The sequence below is a fragment of the Eupeodes corollae genome, chromosome 2 (assembly GCF_945859685.1).
Source record: "Eupeodes corollae chromosome 2, idEupCoro1.1, whole genome shotgun sequence".
NCBI classification, from domain to species: domain Eukaryota; kingdom Metazoa; phylum Arthropoda; class Insecta; order Diptera; family Syrphidae; genus Eupeodes; species Eupeodes corollae.
Window position 1 is genome coordinate 98,113,848 of NC_079148.1, and position 19,817 is coordinate 98,133,664.

The following is a 19,817-nucleotide window of genomic DNA, read 5'->3' on the forward strand; positions in this document are numbered from 1 at the left end:
CATATCTATCAAATAAAAAAAACGCGAGTCGAAATTCGTGCTGCGGTAATGGAAAGTTGAGCCCATTCCTTTTTAATCATTTATCCCTAAAAGAAACCTGAACAAAAAATGTTCGCACTATTATTAGAATGGTTTAAATATATTTGTCTCATTTGAAAATGATTGGAAAAAGTAGGTAAAACCTTAATTTTTCTAATATTCTTATTCTTTTTTTGTATTGTTGTGTTTTTTTTTATTTTCTTAATTCCCAATCAACCAATCAAAAAACCACATTAAACAAAATATAAGTAATAAATTATAACAAAAATGTATTTTCATTGCCTCACTCGAACTTTCGCTGAGTTTGTATACATTCTTCTCTATTTTCTGTTTTTTTTTGGTTTTAATAATCCGGAAATTTATTAAATTAGAATTCTCGCTCATTTTTACCCCCACTTCAATACATTCCACACGCAAAACATGTGGAACGAACTGTTTAGGAAGTTAAAAAAATAAATTCCTTGAAACTATTTATCAGATTATAAAAATCAATTCTAACAACATTTCTGTCTTGTATAATTATTTAAAACTCTCAAGATCTTAAAAAAACACCCAATATAAAAATATAAACACAATTTGTTTTATGTAGTAAGTACGTCGACAGCCCTGTCATTGTCAACAGTACGGAATTAATTTAGATACGTTTCTTTTTCTTCAAACCTGTTACCTTTACCTGTTACCTGTATTAACAACAAAGACACTCAATTATGGCCATGGAGTCATGGAGTGTCTTTGATCAACAAGATTTCTAATATCTCAGTCTCTGTCTCAGTTTCAGCTCAAGCTCAGTTTTGTTGTCATAAATAAATTGAGATTGAAATATTTTGGTTTCGATTGCAATTCATGCGAAAGAAATTATTTAAAATTCAAGCCAGCAGAAAAAAAGAAAGAGGGAGGAAGTTTTACTGACTCATTTAGCCAGTTTGTTAAATTGACTTTGTGCTCGCAGCAGTCAATCGGAGTCTCGTGTTGTGTGTCTTTTCTTTGGCCTATGCATTTTAAACTATTAAAAATGTTTTATTTTTGTATAAACATTGTTTATCTGGCCTTCATATAAATATTAAATTAAATTAACATTAAACTGTCCATTGTTCTTCAAGGTGTTTATATAATAACTTCCACCTACAAGAAACGGATCGAAGAGAATCTCTACTTAGCTACAGATGTGATACGTGTCAACTCAGTTTGCAATATGGATTTAATTTGCAGATTTCTTGAAATATACCTTGTTCTAAATGTTGTGATGATATTGAATAATTTCTCAACAGATGCCGCTACAGAAGAAAAGATTAACCACCAGGGAAACTATCTGGGAAAATTTAACTCGTATCATCACCAAGTTTCCGGAGAGGTGTATGCTGTAAATGAATTCACATTTCTCTTGACTGATTTCACTTATGATGGCAACGGTGCAGACACCTTTTTCTGGGCAGGTGCCTCCAATAACCCAGGCCCTCAAGGCTTCATAGTTCCCGATGAGTATGGAAAAACAAATATTCTTGATCGATACCACAATAAGGAATTCACTCTTATACTGCCAGATAAAAAGAAAATCACAGAAATAAAATGGTTGGCCATTTATGACTTGAACAATCAAAACAACTTTGGAGACGTTTATATTCCTGAGAATTTTGCACCTCCTCGACCACAGAAGTCTGGTGCTCTTTCACGTCGCAGCCACAATGTCAGCAGTGATCCAATAGAGATTTTAAATTCAAAAACTATAAGAATACCTAATTTTACATATGATGGCAAAGGCAAGAGGACGCATTTTTGGACAGGAGTCGGAGCACAACCCTCAAGTCGAGGTCATAAAATTCCAGACGAAATGGGATATCTAGATCCAATAAGAAAGTACAACGCAGAAACAATAACTCTTGAGCTTCCTGGTGAGATTACGGTTTTTGAAATAGACTGGATAAGTATTTATGATCTTGAGGACAACGAAAATTTCGGCTCTGTGTTAATCGATGACGAATTGAATGTGCCACCTTCGCTAGTGAAAGTTATTTCTTATGCGGATACATTGCCAAATTGCAGGCAGCTCCACAAGGATTTACAAATTGCTTGGGAGGTCTTTGGGCCGCAAATAACATTTAAGCTATCCGGGATGGTTGGCCCTAATGACTACATGGCGTTCGGACAATCTGGTTCCGACTCTTCTAGTCAGATGATTGGCGCAGATGTGTGTATAGCTTTTATTGATGAAATTCGAGGACACTCTGTAGATTATAATATAACATCTTTAGCACCATGTGTTCAAGTATTGGGTCAAAATAAAGGAGTGTGTCGAGATGATGTCGTTGGGGGTTTGGATAGTTTCCAACTCAATACCTACTCGAGAGAGGATGGAGTTAATGTAGTTACTTACAGGAGGACATTAATATCATCTGACCCTGGTGACAAAGAAATTTATTTGAACCGCGACAACTACGTTGTTTGGGCAATGGGTCACTTGGACTCCAATTATGAACCAGCATTCCATAGTGTTTATCCAAAGGGTGATGTTATTATAAATTTTAACACAACTGAACCAGTAAACGATTGCTTCAGCTTCACGAGGAAGGAAAACAAAAACATCGAACTATGGGATCAAGTAAAAATTCTCGATAGAAATGTAAGAACCTTTAACGCTGTGTTAGGCCCAGCAGCTGGACAAAAGGGATACGAAGGACTCACTGGACACGTCTCAAATGGTTTGGCTTGGTATATAAACGGTTTTATGATCCCTGAACTGTATTTAAGACGAGGACTTTCGTATACGTTTAAAGTGAGAGGTGGTAATAATCCCCATTCCCATGAATACTATCACCCGCTGGTTATAACCGATGAACCAAGAGGTGGCTTTGATAGGTTGTCAGAATCTAGACAAAGTGAAATACGAGTTTTAGCAGGAGTTGAGTTTACAAGACGGGGTCGTCCAAAGCCCACGGCAGCTGGGCCGCTCTGCATTGGCAAATATCCGCCCAACTATGATCGAAGACTTGATGATAATTTCCTGACTTTCAAGAAGTTTAATAGATCTCTTATTTATGAATGCGCTGAGGGAGAGCCGGGAATTTTAGAAATTACACCCAACATAACGTGGCCAGATGTCGTTTATTACAATAGTTTCACTCAAGCCAACATGGGTTGGAAGATTCATATTGTTGATAACTATGTTAGAAGTAGTGGCGGATCAAATTATATTTGTATGCAATTATTGTTAATTGTACAAATTGTGAGATTTTATTGTGATTATGTTTTTTATTGAAAAATGATTTCTAGTATCATTTAGGAACTTAATTTAAAATCGAATACTAAAATGCATTATCGAAAAATTTTGAAATATTTGCATGTGACTTAATAATATTAGGACGGAATTATTTTTAAACAAATGTTTGTATTTTAATAACAAAATTTTAATAAATTTTTAAAGATTTTTTTTAAGTGTTTGGTTGTAGACTTCTCATTTCTAGATAAGACTTTATATCTTCACTTCATTTAATGTTCAGCGTAAGACAGCGTTTGTTTTTTGGAGATTGTCAACGTAAGTAACCTGTTTTTGTATGTATCGACCACGCCCTACATTAGTTGGTGGACATATGGAAACATAATATACTCCATCATTCCTAAAAGGGCATGACAAAGAAGTGGGGTTTGGCAAACTGCAATCATATGGTAGTAAGTTTTTCATTTATTTCATTTTTGTATGCCAGTTGTCATAAGTAGAGTGAGGTCTTAGAGTGTTCTAGAATTCTTTTCAATTTAAAGAAACAAAGTTCCTAGTTTCTAGGCTTATCCTGAAATGCTATTTTGAACGCAACGACGGGGACTGCTGTTTATATTTTCGGTTTTGGCAAAATTAAGCATTCAAGCAATTGCCCCTGGAAATTGTGTCGTTTTTAACAACCGGCCGTATTAGCTGGTTGTTGTGCGAAGTTTAAAAGTTGAATTTGTAATTATACATATAACATAATACTACTTTGCCCCAACTCTTAAATCTTGGCACTCATATTTATGTTTGGATGAAAGGGAATGACAATCTCAAATTATATTTGCCACTTGTTTAGGTTATGAATAGCTGAAAGGAATTATTTCAAATGGTACTGCTACTTGCTAAGAATTGATAAATCCTCCAAAAGTAATTGATGTCATGATGTCTCAAACTAGCCATTCAGGAATGGTTTAGAGTTATAGTAGGCCGTGGATCTTCACGATCTGTAACTCTTTAAATATATTTTATTTTTAGGTAAGAGCATACTGCTGGTTGCAAAAATCGATATACTTAGACCAATAGTTGGTCCGTTGTGATGCCTTATCGTTAAGTGGAGTCTTAGTTGCTGTGATAGGACAATATATAGAATATGAGATATTATCTCCTTCTCTTCCTTTTATAATATATTAATATTTTTTTAATTTCGTACTTCCTTTAAAAGTAAGAGAAGACTGACTACAGAAATGATCCTGTAAAGTAATTTTTAAGAATATATGAGAAACTTCTTTCAAATACAACAGTCGTAGTTTCTAATGGTAGAACCTCTTCGCAGTAATTTATGACAGAAGGTTGCATTTTGAATCCTTTGCTCTTCTGACTTTTTATAAATGACATTGGATACAGTGTTCCAGGGGGTGTATATTATGGTGATTTGCTTATTAAGGTGCTTTTATATGCGGATGACCTTGAAATTCTTACTGATAATCCGGTAACTCTAGAACTGCAAATTAACAAACTTAACAAGTATTGTAACTCTTGGGATCTTCAAAAAAATACTTCAAAGTCGAAGATTATGGTTTTGAGATCTCATAATCATAATGTCAGAAATGATCGTTCTTGGAACTTTAATGGTGAAAGAAAAGAGATAGTTAAAAAATGTAAGTACTAAAACATCGGACCTCATATAAAAGGTAAAACATCAGTTGCGAAATCAGCCATTAACTGCATTTGGTCAAGTTTTTTTTAATAACAAATGTGTCGAACCGATGGTAAAATTTAAAGTACTTGATGCAACAATTAAAAGTTCACTCTGTTAGGCTAATGCAGTGTATGGTTACGAAATATGTGAAGACTATAAGGTTATCCAGACATATTTCTTAAAACGTGTGTTTAAGGTCCCTTTAAACACACCTAACTATGCATTATATGTCGAATCTGGACTACCTCTAATTTTCTTAAAAAAACCTTAAGACAAATGCTGACTATATTTTCAAAGTTGTAAAGAGATGTCATAATAATCTTCAAAGAAAAGTACTTATGATTGCACTTCAGCGTTGTTACACGCCGTTCAAAGATTGGAAAGAATTGGCTGCTAAATATAATACGACATTGAATTTAGCCTTGAATAACTTTGGTTCATGGAAGGATGAATTTTATGACTGCATCTCAGCAATTGACGAACAAATATTTCAAAATTGTCTGAACCTTGCTAAAGAGTTCATGTCAAGAACGATACACAGAAAACTGAATAATTGTTTGACGGAATCTAATTATTTTCGAAAAGAATTCACAGTTAACGAGATGAGTTTAATATTTAAGATCCGAACTGAAATGCTAGAGCTAAATTACAGACCCCATAGGGTTGATATAAATCATAATTGTAATTTTTGTAACCTTAATCAAATCGAATCACTTCCTAGCAAGATGTGCACTACTCCAAGAAATTCGATGTTTAAACTTTAGGAAAAGCTTTCTTTCTACAGAAAAGAGTTACTCAATTCTAAATGGTGAGTGTGGTTGGAAAGTTCTTATCCGGTTTGTTGCTGAAGCTATCGCTTACGGAAATATTTATGTAAATCTCTGTTAGAATCAATCTATTATTTTGTTTTAGCTAAACTAAAAGCCCGTCCTACAGTAAATATTGAATCCGTTAATCCCTTAAAAATTATATTTAATGTTAAAATACTCTACACTTTTTCATTTTCAATTTTCTTGTTGTGTTTAAAATTAATAAATGTAAATTTTAATGTAATAATTTTAGATATAATCGGCAGACGGTTTTTAAGCCATGCTCTCAAATCTTTTATATTGAAACATTTGTAATTTATATGTTAAAAAATAAAGATAATAACAATATTATAACGTTTATTTCGGATTAGTATGTAAACATTCGCTTGCCAAGGCTTTTGTGAAATAGAAGACAATGTCGAGGAATGCAACTAGCTTTCACTAGAGCATAATCCTTTAAAATAACTTTAAAAAAAGGGTGATACAAGAGACCTTACAACAGTGTCCAAGCGACGTAAATAAATCAACAACGATAATTGTACAAATAATGGAAACATTCATAATCATTTTCGATACACAATATTTTTTAGCAACTAAGTCTATATTTTAATCGTACCTAATAATGCTCTCAAATGGCGAAATTGTTTTGTGGATACAACTTTTTGTTTTCACTTAATGGTACAAAATTTAAGGCGAATGATGATTTCGTTTGGAAAAAATAATAGAAACAAGCTATTTTTACTGTTATTCTAACTTTAGGGTCAGTTTTTAATTTATGCAAATTGGGTTTTTGAGTTTGTAAGATATTTTATTTTCGTAACTAACTAAATTTTTTAAAAGTCTTCTATAATTTCAATAAGTTTGGGCCGTGAATTACATTGTACTCATTTTGAACTCGAAGTGAAGAAAAAACTAGTACAAACTGGAAAAGTGATGGCTGAAATTGCAAAAACCTTAAACATTCACGCCTAAATAAGAAACATGAGGAAAAAGATAAACTTCTTCGCATACACTATTGTTAAGAATATGAAAGAAGAAACCATTTCTTTCTTAAAGACAACTCAAAAACGGCCCAGTGATAGCTAGAAAAACAAGAAACCAACTTATAAAAGCAAGTCTTCCTCGTAAAAGTCCAAGTAAAGTGCCATTTTTTAACCAAGAAAACCATTATACACCTTTGCATACAAACACTTACCAGTGTAAGTTGTGTGGTCGGATGAAACGAAGATCAATTTGTTTACTTCCGATGGAAAAAAGTATGTGAGAAGTCCAAAAGACAAGAAGTTTAACTCCAAACACACAAAGAAAGACACTGAAGTACGATGGTGAGAATATAATGATTTGAGGGTATTTTTCTGTATCTGGTGTAGGTCCAATATTTTGGATCAAGGATAAGATGTGCGATGTAGATTATGTCCACATCTTAAATTCAGATATGCTTACATTAACTGAAGAGGAGGTGCCAATCAAATGAGAGTTCATGCAGGATTATGATCCGAAGCACCAAAAAAATCCAAATTGGAAAAAAAAAAAACTTACAACAAAACAAAAAAAATGTTATATAATGCTCATCACAATCCCCCGGCCTAAACGCAATTGAACACTTATAGGGCATCGCAAAGCGAAGGATCGGAGATTGTAACACCAAAAATAAATACGAGTTTTGGTCGAAAATTCAAAGGATATGGTACTCCATACCTGTAGAGACATGTGCCGAATTGGTAAATTCGATGGGGCGAACAGTGGAGGTAGTTAATAATATTAAGAGTGCCACTACAAAAAACACAATGAATTTGAAACACTTTTACCGTTAAGTTATTTTTTGCTACAAAAAGAGTACCATTGTAATTTTCTTTCTATTATTTTTTCCAGGATAAAACAACATAATAATCACAAATTTTATTTAAAAAAAATTGTTGCATTTAAGCAACATATTATTAAAAATATATCTGTGTAGTTTTTATTTTCCTACTCTTCACAAATACCTCTTTATGTGTTAAAAAGAATGAACACGAAGATTATTTCTTTTATTTTTTCCATCACTGTATATACATAAGTTTGATAGATAGTAGGCAGATCAGAGAGGAAGAAAGCTTCTTGCATCGCCTTAAGAATTTCAGATTTCTTTTCTTGATGCAAGTTCAACTTTTAAATTGTTTCAAATAAATCTTTGACGCATCAAATTCCATCCGATTTTGTATTCCTCATTTTATAATGGTGTCAAGGTCAAAATTTATTTATTTACTTACTTCATCTATCGAGTTAAATCTTACCGATTAAATAATTATTTTATCATTTAAATATTGCTTAATAACATTCCTTTCTAGGCTTATATCTAAATATATTTTAAATTCATCAAATAATTCATGCATCTTGAAATTGGTTCATTTAAACCATAAATTAATCTATGATATGGTATATAAAACAATTGTTTTGATGTTATACATCTTTCAGGAACATACAATTTTAATAGATTAACTAAATCGAAGCATTTTATGTGGCAATATAATAAACATGAACAAACATTACACAATTACTATTCGCCGATTTTCTAAAGAGTTCAGACCAATCAAAGCACATCTTGTAGAATACTACAAATTTTGTAAAAGACTTTTGAACTTTCTCAATACGATTTTTTTAAACTGTGTAATGAGGATTCCATACAACTGAAGCATATTCCAAATGAGGACGTACAAGAGACATATAGACGGATTTTATTGCATATGGATTCAAAAATTCGGCACAATTTCTTTTAAGAAAGCCTAACATTGAATTCGCTTCATCAATAACATAAATCATATACCCAGAGAAATTTAATTTGTCATTGAATATTACATCAAGGTCCTTTATCTCCGAAACTGTACATAAGACGACGTTTGAAATATTATAATTATAATTAGTAATAGTATGACATCGAGAAAAAGATATATAACTACATTTATTGATGTTAAGCGAAATATAATTCTGTATTAATACACGATCATTGATACGTTTAACAGTTGCAAATATTTTAATAGACCATTTGTAAAATTCAAGTATAATGGTAATTCATTTATAAAAATCAAAAACAGCAATGGACCAAGATGGCTCCCTTGTGGAACACCAGATGATACATACATTGTTTTCTATAAACCAAATAGCTTGAATCCACTTAAGAAAAGTTGAATGAAAACCGAATCTATAAAGTTTTTGAACAAGAAGTAGAATACAAATACTATCAAACGCTTTCCGAAAATCAGTATAAATTACATCAGCCTGAAAACCAGATTCCAAGGCAATTGACAAATGTTGAGTAAAAAGCGAAAAATTAGTTAAAGTAGATCTACCACTCACGAATTCTTTAACATGAATATAAATTTTGTTTTTTACAATCAACAATCAAAAAGCTTCGGTATAGCAGAATGTTTGGTTATTGCACGATAATTCTATTTTTTTGACCTTCCAATCATCTAAAAAAACTCCCTTTGAAAGAGACAGTAAATAATCTGAAGAGGTTCAACTAAAGAAAACAATTTTTTTTATTAAATAGAATGAAATACCATCCGGACCTGGAATTAGATCTGAATTAATATTTAAAATCTCTTTCTTAACATTTTCTCATGACAAAAAAAGGTGAACAAAAAAATAAATAAGCTTATCACTTTGACAGAGCCCTGGAGCACATCAGTTATTATTTTGTGGTTATCTGTCTTGAACTCATCAAATACTACTTATTTTAAACAGTCCCAATGGTAATGAATAACGAGGGAGGGATTTATCAGAACCTGATATTTTATTTTGAAAAGACAACCTGATGATGATGCTATCATATGATTTTAAAATATCAAACGAAATAATTTTCTCCAAAATGGTGTAAACACTTTTTCCAATATTCCGTGAGATAAAACATGAAGATACGTAGTGGCGGTCATTAAGAAGCTTTAAGTTTTAGAGATTTTTCCTTTACTGGAATGGATGGGGCGTAAGTGCAATTAGTCGACAGTTAAAGGTGAACTGCCTAGCAACGTCGCATAATTCTTCATCATGACTAGACAACTTAATTTTTTAAAAGCAACCTTTTATTAAACTTTAACACATGTTGTTTCCAAAACTATATAAAAAAACAATTTTCTTCAAAAGAAGATGTTGAAGTCGCAAACAAAAATTAATTAACCTAAATAAAATATAGTATCTTATAATTAATAAAGCGGAAACCCAAAAAGAATCAATAAAACTGTTATAATGGATCAAATTCTGTTTTTGTTTACTAGTGGGATAGTAGGAATGGGGATTGTTGCAAAATTAATTATAAGTCAAATAAAGGGTGATTTTTTAGCTATTATCTTTTTGGCAACACTGGTTTAAACAGCTGACGCACGTTTCGAGTTTTGTTTCACTGTTAAACATTTTCAGTTTGGTCTATAATTTAACCATGAATCGTCTTACATACGAACAACGCTTGCAAATTATTGAATTTTATTATAAAAATGCGCGCTTCTTCTATTTTATAGTCAGTTTAATCGAACTCATTTTTGGCTCAATGGGTACGTAAATAAGTAGAATTGTCGATATTGGAGTAAATATCCGCCAGAAGCATTGCAAGAGCTACCAATACATCTAAAAAAAGTCACAGTTTGGTGCGGTTTATGGGCTGGTGGCATCATTGAACCGAACTTCTTCAAAGATGTTGTTAATCGTAACAGGTTACAGGACAGTGTATGGTGAGCGCTACCGTAAGATGATACCCAACTTTTTTTGCCCGATATACTAGAGCTTGACTTGCATAACATGTGGTTTCAACAAGACGGTGCTACACAGCACGATCAACAATGGACTTATTGAGAGTCGAGTTCGATGAACATTTTATTTAACGTTCGAGGCTGGCCAAGTGGCCACCCAGATCGTGCGATTTAACAAAATTAGACTATTTTTTGTGGGACTATGTTAAAGCTCATGTCTCTAGGGACATGCCCGCTTTAATTGACGCATTGGAAGTCAACCGTCGTCAGTCAAAGTCAACATTTGTATGAAATAATCTTCAAACATTAAGTTATATGGACCGTACTATAGATTCAAATGAATTTTATATGTTTTTTTTTTCTTATACATTTTAAAAAATCACCCTTTATAAAGATCTATTAGTATCTTACTTACCTTATAAGTAATAGGATATTTACTCGTGCAAGTAATATTAACAGATCCCTTAAGTTCACCTTCAATTGAATCTTCAATCTTATTCAAGACAATAACGTCACTTGGAGTGATTCGCAACATTTCTTCTATAAAAATGTAAATAAAATAAAAACATATCAATTTCTTTCCATAGTAAGTTGTCATAAAACAAAATGAAAAATTAATAAAAGCATTTTGTTTAATTTTGGCAAATCAAAAAGAACAAAAATTGCTTTGCTAAAAAATAAAACGAAACATAAAAAAAACTCATTATGAATTTCGTAATTCTGCAATAAATGAAGATCATTTTTGATTATGATTTATGAATAACTATTCTGTTTACTTATAAATTGTTTTATTTGTTTTTTATTTTTGAGATGAAAGCACAACTAATTTCATGGACTTACTTCTCGGACTCATAATTGTGCTCTGAAGAAGAATGAAGAAAAGAGTTAAACCAAATTTGCCAGTAGTATGGCTAATCAAATTCAATCAAAAAATCATCACCAATTCACTGGTATTGTTGTAATAAGTATATAAATAAGTGTAATTAGAATTAAGTGACAATTAAAAAACATGTTCTTATTAATACAAAATAATCAGGCCTATCACGAACTCCATCGTAATCGGAGTAGGAATTACGAATTCCAAAAAACCGTATTAGTCCACTTAATACAAGTTTGTACCTAAAAAAAGAAGAATCTGACATGAGCTCTAGCGGCAGTTAAGAGAAACATGGAGTTTGTCTCAGTTTTTCACCTTTATCACGAATACTATTTGTCATATCAAAAAATTTTGTGATACGAAATTAAAACTCATTAAATTTTATGAAAACAAGCTTCTAGTAAATTTTTCGTATCTCTTATAGTTTATAAAATAACTCTAGCGGCAGTGAAGAGAAACATACTTTTTTTTTCGGTTTTTCGGGTTTATCTTGAAAACTATTTGTCGTATCAAAAAATAATCTTTTACAAAATTAAAGTTTATTAAATTTCCTAGAGAAATCTATTATTAATTTGTTTGTACTTGTTTTAGTTTGTAAAAAAACTCAATCGACAATATTAAGGAAAACATGTGATGATTTTTGCAAACACGTTGATGACGATTGTGTACCTAAAAACGTTTCTGGAAACTTTTTTAATAAACAAACCGAACATTGAACATAGAAAAAGTAAGTGCATCGCAATAGGGAACAGCATTATATCAGCTGTGAGTCCCAGATCATTCATGTCTCCAATGCTAAGCAGCCTTGCCTTAGTTATATTTAGAAAGCTTAGTTCCAAGAATTTACTTACTTACTTCCAAGAATTTGGTAAACTTTATATCAAGCTTAAGGTTTTGTTCTTCATACTATGAAGCTCAGTTGTTGAAGATATCAGCTATTTCCCACACGCGCCCAGATTCCAGCGGGTCATTTAACCAATTTTGATTTATAATTCCAGAACGTTAGATGGACTAAATACATTTATTCTTTGAGCGGAATAAGATGTATCGCTGCATAGAAAAAGAAACTGACACACGAATGCAAAAGCTGAACACACTACCTTGTGCTAAATCAACTGGAGAAGTTGGAGTACTTCCTTTGAAATGTCTACAAAACAGATATTGAATTAAAAAAATTAGTTTTTGAGAATGTGAATGCGTGTTCCGAAGAATAGTAACAGCCAAAACCACGCGACACTCTTTGGTTGGCATCACTATGCTGGCAGTTTGTGTGACAAATTTCAAAAATGCCTGGGGCAACATTTGACCAGCCTCTTTATATAAAAAGTAAAGAAAACTTGCCACAGTTTCATCTGAGTCCTGTCTATCAAAATACGTAGTCAGATTCGGTGGATTTCACCTGTTAATGTCCCATATTGGTTTAATAGGTTCTCTGATGAGTGGAAGTGACCCACAAGAGTTAATGAGTACCTACTATATACGCCCTGGTTTCTGTTAAAAAGATGCAGCAAGAAAAACCTTTCGCTAGAGCAGTTTGCTTCAATACTAATACAGACAACTTTAGCTAATATGATAATGAAACAAGTCGACATAAGCCAACATGAATTAGAGGAAATCCAAAATCTCACGAAAAATGTTCTTGATGAGTCTCCTTCGTTATGTGCACTAAAGCAAAACCCTCATTTCAGCCATCTTAGTGAGAAACTAAAAACAAAACTTAACAAGCTCAAATCTAAGGGGCAAACTCAGCCTTATAGATTCAGTTGTTTAATATGATTACATTGCTTAAAGATTTTATTTACGCTGGCGATTAGAATGCCCATATTAACCGTGTGAAGAATATGATTCCATATTTCTATGATGCAGGACACTTCTCGTACGCTAAATCATGTCACCTGTATTTGCAGGACATGATACAACTGCCTTCTGTGATTACCCCAGATGAATTTAAAAACTTTTGCGCAAGTGGGTTACTTTACCATGAGAAGAACTGACCGATTTTGGACAGGGGTGTGGTCGGACTAGACAATTGAAGAAACTCGAATGCGTGGAATTAAGAGTATGGATTGCTTGATACGAGGGCGTGTAGATAGTGTAGTAGTAGTAGTGATTGATTTGGTTCAATAATTTCAGTGTTTGGTACAAAATTCACAATAGAGCATTGGCTTTTGCCATCAGCCGAAAATGAGTGTGTTCTTTAAATAAATATGTAAGTAAAGGTCAAATAATGTTTTTGACCATCTAGTTTTACTATTAAGAAAATATACATATATATGTATTTACTAAGAATGCTTCATTCATAATTTGTTGCCGGTATTTTAGTGCAGTTTTTAAGAAGTTATATAGAAGACTCCAGTCTTCTCCGTTGAAGATTTGCAGGATTTCGTCCAACGACAGTGTATCTTTGTCCCAGATTGCTCTTCTTATTGGGCTAAGTATGGGACAAGAACCCACAAAGTGTTGTACATCTTCCCTTACTCTTAAGTTGCACAAAGTGCACTCCACATCTGTTTCATTGATGTATGGCAGGTAATTTAAGTATAGTAGTTCTCCCCTGGATTTAAAAATGGTAGATATCATATCTAGGTTAAATCTGTCATCGAAATAATTCTTCGGACCAAGGTCATACTGCAATAGTCTGTATGTTGTTCTTGAATGGCTTTGTTCGCTTTGGTTCTTGAATTCATTTCGTGTAGACTCTTCTATTTTTTATATTAGATCTTGAATCTTACTTCTTGAGGGCATCTCGTTTTTGTATTCCAAAATGACGCAGGTCCATTCATTAAAAAATTGCAGATTTCCCCTTTGGAGATACTTCAGTACTTTGTGAGGGAGACGGTTGCTCGGTAGTGCCATGACTTTCTGGATGTAGCTGAAATGAAGTTCAAAAGTGTGTATATAAAGTGTTGGTAAACCTGTATCCAGATAAACCATGTAGTTTGGAGTGTTGTATGGTAATCTGAAGATTTTTTTGAAAAAATATCTTAGAAGTTGTTCCACCTCTTTATATTGGTATATCCCCCAGACTTGTGCCGCATAGAACATTATGGATCTCATAACTGCATCAAAAATCTTATACTTCGAGCTCGGAGGGATATTCCCCTTGCTCAACACTCCATTCCAGGTACTATTAATCGCGCGTTTTGATTCTTTTAGTTTTTCTTGCAAGTGTTTGACTATTTCGAGATCTTCATTGTTCCAAGTCCATTTTTCGTTTCGAGAAAATCGTCCTAGTCCGTTGCGAAAAACCATGATTTTCAATTTGCTCGTATTAAGTTGAAGATTTCATAAGTAGCAATATTGCTGTAGTTTGATGATCATCAACTGCATCATGTTGGGGCTCTCTGGTATTATGACAATATCATCAGCATGTAGTAGCAGCTTTATTGCAAGACCATCAAACATTATACCACCAGGTAGGGAATCTTTGAGATCATCAAGAAAAATTGAGAAGAGTATTGGGCTCAGAAGGCATCCCTGCTTGACTCCTTATTTCGTCTGAAACCAACTAGACAAAGTGTTTCCATTCCCTCATACACATTCTGCAATACCTTGAGCATTTTCGTTTACACACCCTAGGTTACTCAATTTAAAAAATAGAGCTTTCCTATCTATCGAGTTGAAGGCAGCCTTAAAGTCAACGAAGAATGCGTAAAGTTTTTTTCTTTCCTCTATCCAGTAAAAACTGCGCAATGGCAGTAAGGGAGAAAATATTGTCCACTGTGGAGTAGTCTTTTCGGAAACCCGCTTGGAGCTCACTGAGTAGATCGTTGTCTCAGATCGTCAGTCTCTCCAAAATAATACCAGTAACGAGATTCCTCTGTAATTGCTTGGATCTTTTGGGTCACCCTTCTTTAGTAAAGGAAATATTATATTTTTCTTAAAGCTTTCCGGTACCTTTCCAAAATTAAAAATAGAGTTGTAAGCCTTTGTAAACTCTTCTAGAAAAGTTTCGGTTGAATTTATCAAGAATTCATATGGAATACGGTCTTCACCAGGAGTTTTATTAGTGTTGAAGCGGGAAATGTCTCTGCTTACATCTTGTGCAGTTATTGGGCGTTCTAGCTCTTCTACTTCCAAAAATGGCAGCGCAAAGTGAAGTTCGTTTTCATTGAGATTGTTGTTCAGGAGTTTCTCGAAATAGGTTGCTAACATAGAAGCATCAACTTTTATATTCTGCCAAAGAGTTGTGCCGTTTATTGTCTTCACGATCTTCCAGAAGATCTGCTATCGTTAACATACTTTAGTTTCAATGCTATTGTGAGAGTTTATGCTCCTTGTTTTTGTTCACACAGCGTTTTGTACTTTTTGTTTGCTTCTTGGTACAGGTATTTCGTATTTCTGGCTGCTTCGCATTCCCAATCATACCAAGGCTGTTTTCACTGATAGTGTACTTAGCAAATAGGTTCCAGGGCTGAATGCTACTCATGAAATTTGCTCATCACTCGAAGAATTCAATGTCGAATGGAGAAGAAGTTACAACCGAGAACTGTATGAGCTGTACCAAGATGTGGATGTAGTCCAGAAGGCCAAGAAAAGACGACTACATTGGCTCGGCCACATCGAGCGAATAGACGACAACGCTCCAGCCAAGAAAGTCTTCTCAGCCCAGCCCCCAGGTTCAAGACGACAAGGAAGACCGAACCTACGGTACAAGGACTAAGTGACTGCGGATGCTAGAGCGTTTGGTCTCTGTGACTGGAGAGTGCATGCGAGGGATCGTTCACGATGGAAGACTGCAGTATCTCAGGCTGAGACCCTTCATGGATTGTGAGCCGGATAAGTAAGTAAGAAGTTAATTTTGTAAAAGATTATTTTTTGATACGACAAATAGTTTTCGAGATGAACCTGAAAAACCGAAAAAAGTATGTTTCTCTTCACTGCCACTAGAGTTATTTTATAAACTATAAGAGATACGAAAAAATTACTAGAAACATTTTTTCATAAAATTTAATAAGCTTTAATTTTGTGGGACAACATTTTTTGATACGATAAATATTTTTCGAGATAAACGTGAAAAACTGAAACAAACTCCATGTTTCTCTTAACTGCCGCTAGAGCTCATGTCAGATTCTTGTGTACTATTTTTTTGGGTCATCACCTTAATAAGTGTGCTAAGTTTCAAAACCGTTGAATTTTTTTGAGGTGAAGGCAATTTTTCTCGGTCATTGACTGGACTATATCACAAAATCGGGTCGTAATGAAAAATTGTTTGAGATTTTCCACTGCGATTTTATTTGACAATACTATTTTCCGGTATTCGTGAAAGTTACCGGTGACAATTGAGTCCGTGATAGGGCTGAATGTGTACATATATGCATAACTATACACTTACCATTGGTGGGTGTAAGATGTTCCTCGGCGTCAGACATTGGTAACCGGGTTGGACTGGAATTGGCAAAGTGAACCTGTAATTGTAAGAAAATTACTTATAAAGATTTCTGTCAAAGAAATTAACACCAACAACAGAAGTCTTTTAGGAAAACCACAGCAAAAAATTGGTCACTTCACTTTTCATAAAGCGCACCCAAGAATGTTAAAAGATTCTCTCTGTAGGGAGAAGTTTTTGAGACGGTAAACATATCTATCATCGATTTTCTTATCCAAGTCAACAAATGAATAAACAGGTAATAATTTCTTGCCTCTAGTTTTCTCAAAGACGATGACCCTAATATTTATTTTGTTTCGAAAGTCTATCCTATCCGAAATTGTCTAAGGCCATGGAGACTTGTATTTAAAAAAGTAGTTCTGCTTTTTTCTTCGACCCTACGAAAGAGTTTTTAAGTGAAGAAGTAACTAAACTTCATTCCCTTTTTGGAAAAAAAAGTATAAAGTTTTCAGTTACGAAATAAAGATATTTATAAATTCAACACAATAGCCAGCATAGCGACATAAACGGTTGCTCAAGGTCCAATAGGAATGCACATTGTACTCATCCATAGCACTGATAGAAAAGGGTGTAAGACCTACCTTATTTGACAAAGGTCGTATATTTCGTTTTCCGTTTAGTAGGTACCAAATTACGTGTTAGGTATCACTGCGATGTTTATGCCATCAATTCGACCAAGGAACGAATGTGAAAAGAAAGTTGAAAATTGTAACATTGTTCAAACACATGCATTAAACAAAATGTTTGTCTTGTATTAATAAAGTTTGACTTAAAAACGGCGCTATCCAAAAATGAAAAATAGAATTATTCCACGCTCAAACTTCCAAAGTTCCTATTTAATCTTCTTCCTACGACGGAGAATAGTTTTGTGCAATTATTAATAATCCGAAAATGGATCAATGTACATTGATAGTTACGTATTGAATCAAACAATCCTATTCTTGAAAGTTTCTAGCAAATCAGTTTGGAATTGAAATGTTTTGTTTCTCTTAAATATAGTCACTCCAACAGCTAAATAGAAGCAGAATATGCTTAGGTAATAAGTGACGACAAAAATGACAACAATGAGGAAGTTAAGTTTATTTTGGTAGAGAACCTACACCGCACTGCTCGATTGACTTGGATATTAATCAATTGAATCACAGCTTTTTAATTAAAAAACAAAAAAAAAAAAAAACAACATGGCATCCCGAACCCATATGCCTTGCCGAACCGATGGATTAAGAATAAATTGGCCTACTTGGCTCGGTCTCGGTGGAGTGTGACGTGATGAGTGCTTCGGCTTGCTGGTGGACGGTGGTTGCTTTTCCGACATAATGTACTTAACTATATGGATATTGCAACTACCTACATAGTTTTATTTTAGAAAGAAAATGTAAGAAAACCAAGAGATAAGTAAGGACATAGCTTTGTATATGAGACTGCACTTACCGTATTGAATGGATAATTAAATTTCTTAGAAGATAAAACCTCTGTGTAGTCGGCCTCGACCCGAATCTTTAAAAGCAACTTAAGAGATTCTCGTGATGGTTATTGATTAAACGACACTTCAATCCTCCTCTTAAAAAAATCGCAATCGTCACTTGAGAGCAATTTAATAAAGAAAATTATTCACCTTAAACTTCTGACCAGCAGATTGATGGAAATTAATAAATAGACTTGTCTTCAATTCGAATATAGCAGAATCTGATGCTGATACGCTTTGAAAAAGATTCCGTTATCAAAATAATGCCTCTTTACCGGATCAAATGCTAAATCCAAATAATTGTATGTTTTTGTTGGATCTTGGATGTTGAATTGATGGGGATTGGAGGAATGCAAAAACAAAAAAAAGCTGTCAATTTTCTGACGTTTGATATGTTTTTTTAGCAATGCGCAAGTATTTTGTTTGCCAAGGATGACACTTAAATGTTTGTGTTCTTTGTTTTTGCGAGAATAGTACTTTTCAATTGAGTCAAAAAAGCTTTTAAGAAGCTTTCGCCTAGCATTTATGTCAGAGCTCAACTTTGTGACATTTTTGTTTTTATTTTTAAATTGAAACAAGTATTATTTGTTCAGTGAAATAAGAATTTCTCATTGGAATGAAAGTTAGGAAGTTGGTTATTTTAGTTTTTTAAACACTGTGTAAAAATTCTCATAAAATCTCCTGTCCGCGTCCTAAACCACGGTTTATATGTCCAATGGTGTTAATTTGCTAAGATTTCGTATTAATCAGTTTTTTTTTTACGCTCAATCGTTTCAGACACTTTTTTAAAATTCAACTGATGCCGACAAAATTAGAGTTTCTGAACAAAGATTCTTTGAAAATTCTATGTTTATAACTATTTGTGTAATCTTTCACTGAAAAGTACAGCTACTCACTAGCATTTTACACATATATTATTGAGATCTTCATAATTGGTCTAGTGTGCTTCAAAATAAATTTATATCTATTATTCAAATGACAAAACACAGTTTTCGATAAATTTTTAAGTGGTGTGGACTTTCTGCCCTCTATCTCCGAAACAGTTGAGCGTATGAAAAAATGATTCAGACAAACATTTTAGCGAATTGTGGCAAATGTGTTAACACCATTGGACGAATATAAACGGAGATAATAACAAAAATGCGGACTTTTCGACTTTTGGCGGTTCATAACTTACGAAGCGGACACGAGAATTTATGGGACTTTTTACAAAGTGTAAGAACATCAAAAGGAAGATATAAACATTTTTTCGAGCTCATTATCTACCATTTCGAGGTTGAATCCATTTTTTGCCTTATATTAATGAACTTTATGTAACATAACAGTGATCTTTTGACTTTTAAAATTAATTTTTGTTGATAATGATCGATTGTCGAAATTTTGAGTTCATGAAAAGATTCCATAGTTAAGTCTTCATTTTGATTTTCATAAAAATCAAATCCCGTTTGAATAGTTCAGAAGCACTATAGACTTCTTTTTGCATTGGAAATTGTTTAATATTTAGGGTTAATAAAAAAAAAACATTTTCTATTGAAAAGTCAAGTTTAAGAGTGTTTCGTTTAGTAAATCTTTATTTTTTTTATCACAAAATGATTTAAGAACGATATGTACAAAATTCGTCTCGT

The 19,817-nt window shown here is 33.3% G+C and overlaps 2 protein-coding genes across 2 annotated transcripts in view; one reads left to right on the forward strand and one right to left on the reverse strand.

Moving 5' to 3' along the window:
- LOC129948495 (motile sperm domain-containing protein 2-like) overlaps positions 1–19,817 on the reverse strand; it is a 66,269-nt gene that overhangs the window by 6,730 nt on the left and 39,722 nt on the right. The window contains exons 4-5 of the mRNA XM_056059516.1: positions 16,674–16,746; positions 10,877–11,001 (exon numbers count right to left, since the gene is read on the reverse strand). Of these exons, the coding sequence (XP_055915491.1) occupies positions 10,877–11,001; positions 16,674–16,746 (198 nt within the window). The remainder of the gene's footprint in view (positions 1–10,876; positions 11,002–16,673; positions 16,747–19,817) is intronic.
- Positions 767–3,466, forward strand: LOC129948494 (protein Skeletor, isoforms B/C). The gene has a single exon (XM_056059514.1). The coding sequence runs from the start codon at positions 1,232–1,234 to the stop codon at positions 3,290–3,292; it is 2,061 nt and encodes a 686-aa protein (XP_055915489.1). The 5' UTR covers positions 767–1,231; the 3' UTR covers positions 3,293–3,466.